The sequence below is a fragment of the Neodiprion virginianus genome, chromosome 5 (assembly GCF_021901495.1).
Source record: "Neodiprion virginianus isolate iyNeoVirg1 chromosome 5, iyNeoVirg1.1, whole genome shotgun sequence".
NCBI lineage: Eukaryota > Metazoa > Arthropoda > Insecta > Hymenoptera > Diprionidae > Neodiprion > Neodiprion virginianus.
The window spans coordinates 14761168-14766992 of record NC_060881.1 but is presented as its reverse complement, the minus strand read 5'-3'; the positions used below and the strand labels follow the sequence as shown (position 1 = coordinate 14766992).

General features: G+C 48.6%; 2 protein-coding genes across 2 annotated transcripts; both read right to left on the bottom strand.

Annotated features, from left to right (window-relative positions):
• Positions 1-1922: 1922 nt before the first annotated feature.
• LOC124305573 (uncharacterized protein K02A2.6-like) lies at positions 1923-2852 on the bottom strand. The gene has a single exon (XM_046765149.1). It carries the CDS (start codon positions 2850-2852, stop codon positions 1923-1925), a length of 930 nt encoding a protein of 309 aa, XP_046621105.1.
• Positions 2853-2867: 15 nt separating this feature from the next.
• Positions 2868-5496, bottom strand: LOC124305572 (uncharacterized protein K02A2.6-like). Its single transcript, XM_046765148.1, has 3 exons — positions 4477-5496; positions 3772-4275; positions 2868-3179 (listed from the first exon to the last, which is right to left on the bottom strand). Exons 1-3 carry the CDS (start codon positions 5494-5496, stop codon positions 2868-2870), a joined length of 1836 nt encoding a protein of 611 aa, XP_046621104.1.
• Positions 5497-5825: the final 329 nt, after the last annotated feature.

The following is a 5825-nucleotide window of genomic DNA, read 5'->3' as shown; positions in this document are numbered from 1 at the left end:
TAGGCGAAATGCTGTCAGGGGTAAGAAAGGAGATAGTAAGTGGGAAGGGAGGAAGGAAAGAGGTAAAAGAGGAGATGATAATAAGGAAAATAAGTGTAGGGGGAAAAAAATGGATAGTAAGAGGAATATACGTGGATGGGGATCTAAAAGAGAAGATAGGGGAATTGAAGGAGCGGGCAGAAGAGGTCGAGGGAGAAAGAAAAGTGCTAGTGGGGGGTGATTTTAATGCCAGGCTAGGGCAGGAGGGGGGAGGATGTTGGGAGGAAGGAGAGGAGGAGAGTAGGAGTAGGAAATCAAAGGACAGGAAAATAAACTCGGAAGGTAGCAGCTGTTGCAATTTTTGGAAGAGACAGGATGGGCAATAATGAACGGGAACATATAGGGTTATAAGGAGGGAGAATTTACGGATGTAGGAGGGGCGGGGGTGACGGTGATAGACTACGCTATAGGAGACAGCGAGGTTAGGGATAGGGTCAAAAGGATGGAGATTGGGGATAGGGTTGACTCGGACCATCACCCGGTAATAGTCTGGATGAGGGGGGCCGTGACTAGGACAAGAAAGGGAAAAAGAGTAGGGGGAGCTAGTGTAGGAGACTGGACAGAGGAGGGTAGGAGGAGGTTTAGAACAGAGGTCAAATGGGAGGGGGTAGGAGAAGCGGATGTAGGCAAAGAGATAAAGAAAAGAATAAGGGAGTTTAGACGAGCTTCAGATGTAGGAGGGAGGGGGAGTAAAGTGAAAAAGGGTTGGTGGGATGAGGAATGCAGGCGAAAAAAAGCCGAATTTAGGCAGAGTCGAAGGAACTGCAGAAAGGGGGAGGGGGAAGGGGACGCGTATAGAAAGGAAAGAAGGGAATATAATAGGCTATGCGAGGAGAGGAAAAAGAAAGAAAATGCGGGATTCATAAAAGAAGCAGCGGAAGCGAGGACAGAAAGTAAGGTATGGGAGATAGTTAACAGGGAAAGAAAGAAGTGGAAGAGGGTGAATGAGGACATAGGCGATCAGGAGAGGGGGGAGTATTTCATAGGATTATTAGGCGGAGTGGAAAGCAAGGTAACAGGAGGCGAGGGGACGGCAAATAGGAAGGGCGACGGGGAAGGGGAGCTGCAGAGGGAAGAGATTAAAAAGGTGATAGGAAAGCTGAGGGATGGAAAGGCACCAGGGGGGGGATGGAATAGTTAGCGAAGTATGGAGGTATGGGGGGGAAGAAATGGAGCAGTGGATATGGGAAACATGTAACAGAGTTTGGGTGGGGGAGGGCTGGCCAGAGGATTGGAGAGAGGGATTGATAGCGCCTATAGTAAAGAAGGGGGAGGGAAAAAGGGTAGAAGAGTATAGGGGGGTGACGTTAATGCCAACTCTATATAAGGTGTATGCGATGGCATTAGCGGATAGGTTAGAAAGAGAGGTAGAGGAGAAGGGCTTGATACCGCAAAATCAAACGGGATTCAGAAAAGGCATGGGTACAATTGACAATGTATATGTACTTAATTATTCAATCAATAGACAGGTGAGAAGGGATAACGGAAAGATGGTGGCGTTCTTTGTGGACTTAATAGCGGCGTTCGATTTGGTGGACAGGAAGGTGCTATGGGAGACTATGGAAAGGAGAAGGATGAGGGAAGGGCTAAGGGTAAGGATAGCGGAAATTTACAAGGAAACAAAGAGTCGGGTGAGGAGCGGGGGAAAGGTAGCAGTGGCGTTCTGGACGGTGAGGGGGGTAAGGCAGGGATATCGTTGGACTCGGTTAGGATCCAATCATCCTCCACATCTTGGTCAGGGTTCGAGGCGTTGGAACCACCTTTCCAGATGTGGTTAATATGTCACTCGACTTCTTTGCCGTTGTCCACAAGGATGGCGTAACATACGTTGGAAATGATTCTGGAGACATTCCCTTCTTTCCGTTTTTTGAACTGGGTAAGGACTACGACGCGGTCGCCGATTGCGAGTTCACATGATCATGCGCCATGATGTCGGTTAAACTGTTTTTCATGTTTGTTTTTTTTCCTTCGAAGTCGTCTGGCCCGCTTTTCTCTTCCTTCGGTTTCGGGAACAGCTTGGAGAACGGTGTATTCATTTGTTGTCCGAAAAAGAGTTCCGCTGGTGACTTACCACCTGGAGCTGCCTCACATGGCGTGTAACGGTAGCTGTGGAGGAAGCCGAAGAGAGTTTTCTTCCAGTTGGTCGCATCTTTGGCGATGGCTGTTTTTACAGTATCAACGACGCGTTCGGCTTGTCCGTTTGATTGCGGGTGGTTTACCGGTGATATTAGGTGGGTGATCTGGTGGTTTTCGCTGAGATTCGCGAAAAGTCCGGAAGTAAATTGAGATCCGTGATCACTGACGAGCATTTCTGGGGGTCCATATCTTGAGAAGACTTCGTGACACAGTTCTCCTGTGTGTGTTGCTGTTATTGACGAGGCTATTGCCACCTCCAGGAACTTGGAGTATACGTCCACGAAAATGTATAGATACTGGCTGTTTGGAGGGTAACCAATATCTATGTATAACCGCTCCAATGGACGTGTGGCTTCCGGCCAAAGGCTGAGTGGTACCTTGATTGGCATTCTTCGTGTCAGAGCATAAGCATCGCATTGTTGGACAAGTCGCTTGATGTTTTCTAATATTTTAGGCCAATAAACATATTCTCTGGCGAGTTGCTTCATTTTTCTTATACCTGGGTGGCCTTTGTGTCGAGCCGTTAGGATTTCAGGTTGCATCGTTTTTGGGATGACTACTCTATCTCCCATCAACAATGTGTTGTCGACGGTACTGAGGTTGTCTTGACGTTTCCTGAAGTATTCGATGACTTCCGTCTTAGGGTTTGAAGTCCATCCGTTTGCGATAGCTTTCATTACAGATGCAAGGTCTTAATCTTCTAATGCTGCTGATCTGAGTTTGTCTCGTAGATTTATTCCGAAGATGTCGATAGACAGGTTTCTGACTTGCTGGACCGCTTCTTCTACAGCCCGGATGCTAGCCACTCGAAGTTTTCCGCTGTTGTCGCGATGGAATTTTTCTATCAAGCTTGATAGCGCGTCCGCGTGGCCGAAGTCCTGCGCTCGGATGTGTTCGATGCGAAAGTCGTATCCTAGGAGTCTCAACGCCCATCTTTTAAGACGTGCGGCTGTGGTGAGTTTGAGACCTTTCGTATCGTCTGGTTGGAGCAGCGCAACAAGGGGCTTGTGGTCGGTTTGCAGTATAAATTTGCGTCCCCACAGGAATTTGTGAAAACACTTGACTGCCCTAACCAGGGCTAGAGCCTCCGTTTATATTTGTGAATAGCCTCGTTGCGTGTCCGTAAGGCTTTGTGCCATGTGGTACACAGCGCGTTCTCGTCCTGAGTCGTCTAGTTGCAGTAAAACGCTTCTAGTCCCGTAGAACAGGCGTCTGTTGCGACCACTAGAGTTTTCGATGGATCGTAGTGCTCTAAAAGGAGTGGACTGAGCATAACCTTTCTGATTTGTTCGACAGCCAGGTCATGCTGTTGGTTCTAGTCCCATGGATGATCCTTTCGCGTAAGTTCTTCTAGGAGTTGTTTCAGCTGGTGTAGGTGAGGGATGAACTTTCCGTAGTGGTTCACCATTCCTAGGTAGCTTTGAGTTTCTGAGACGTTCGGAGGCTTGGGCATGTTAGCTATAGCGCGAGTAGCTTCCGAGTCAGCTGCTATACGTTAAGCGCTTACGATCAGGCCGAGGAATTTTATTTCCTCTACTGCGAGACTGTACTTTTCAGGTCTGAGCCAGAACATTGGAGAGTTTGACGTAAGCGTACATCGTGTTCCTGGCGGTTGGAGCCAGTGACAACTACATCGTCAATATACGCGCAAGCTCCTTGCAACCCTGCTAGCATACTATCCATGGCTTGTTGGAACATAGCAGGTGCTGTCTTGATGCCAAAAGGTAGTTGTCTGAACCTGAAGAGTCTCTTGGGTGTGGTAATAGTAGTTATTTCTCGATGATCTTCAGCGATTTCCAGTTGGAAGAAAGCATCGCTCAAGTCGAGTACGCTGAAAAAGCGATTTCCGTTTAGTTTGGTGATGATACCTTCCACGTTGTGTAGAGGGTGTCGGTTGTCGATCAGCGCGCGGTTCACGCCGGTGTCGTAGTCTGCACATAGACGCATCTTGCTGTTGAACTTCTTTGCGATCACGAGGGGTGTGGTCCAGTTAGAGAATTCGACGCGTTCGATAATACCCTTGTCTTCAAGGCGTTGCACTTCTTCCTCGAGAGGTTTCTCTATCGCGTATGGGATCGGTCTGCACGGAATTTGTACAGCCTGTGCGTTGTTGACTAAACAGAATTTGACTTGGTGATGACGACACTGTCCTAATATGTCAGAGAATAGGTTCGGAAAGCTGTCGTAGATTTCAAGTTGATACGCGTTGCGAGGCGTCGTGACGGACCGGTTGCCTTCGCTATGTTGAGTCGGCACCGCGCGCGATGATTGTCCGTTAGCCTAGTGTACAACCGGGTGTACCGCGAACTTGGGTTTGGGAGTTTCCGAACTTTGGACACGAAATATGATTTCCGGGTTTTCGTATTCACTGAGTGGCACAGACCATAGGTCGAGACTATCGATCGCGTTTAGTCCGAATAAGTTCACTCCCACACGGTTTGCGACGTCAATTTCCAGTTCGGCGTTACGGTCGAGAGCTTGTACCGAATACTTGAACTTGCCGATCATTTTGAACTCACTCCCGCCCGCGTGTTCAACGATTTCACTCGCGACGAGGTCTGGAGAGCCGCGTCGCTCCCATTCGTCTTTGCCGATCAACTTAATGTCTGAACCCGAGTCGTATTGCAGATTAACGACTTTACCGAGGATAGTCACTGGTACGTATTTTCGACGATGCTTACCGACCGAGGTAAGTGATTGCGTCACGAGACTCGCACTTTTGACACTGCGTTTTACGTCTTTCTGTTTTGAACGGCACACTTTGGCGATGTGTCCTTTACGCGAACACTCATGACACACAGCTTCACTGAAAAGGCACTTTGAGCGTTGATGATCACCTCCGCAACCGTTGCACTTTTGATCCGATGATGGCTGCACCGGTTTTTGCTTCGGACCACCTTGCTTGAATTGCCCCTTAGACTTCGCGTGAACGGCGTTTATCGCTGTGGTAGGCGAATTTGCGACCGGATTTTCCAGCATTTTGAGGCTAGTTGACACGTTAATATGAGCTTCTAACTCTGCAACTATGTCCTTAAGCGATGCATCTACGTTTTTTTCCACTACGCGGAGAGCTATTCGTTTTAACTCGTCGTTTTCGCTTGAGTAGCAGAAGGATTGTAGCAGTAGTAAAATCCATAGGTTGTCGTCCGTGAGTTTCGCGCGATCAAAGTCTGAGGCGTGTCGATTTATACGATCGATATGTTCCGTGATGGGGGTCGCTTTGTCGTATCGATAGTTGAGGATCTCGATTCGCCGGCGTGTTATAGGTTCTTTGTCGCGAAATAAGTCATTCAACGTGGTGATGACTCTGTCCCGCGGCATGGTAGTCGGATTTTAGGGGCAACGTGATTCACTAGCCTGTCGAACTCGAGTTGGCCGAGCTTGTCCAGCACGAGACGAGTTCACATTTCTTGAGGTAGCGACGCTGATTCCGTGACGATGGTGTATTCATAACGCAGCAGCCATGTTGAGAACGGTTTGGTTTCATCCCCGGAGCCATATGAATATTTTTCGACACGAGCACTGAGCTGATTGAATAGATCAGAGTATGACGTGCTAGGTTGATTCGGTCTAGCCCCGTCGTTCTGGTTCTGAAGCTGTAGTTGAAGAAGCTCGGCGACGGCCGCTGTGATAGCCATGAAGACTAGAGG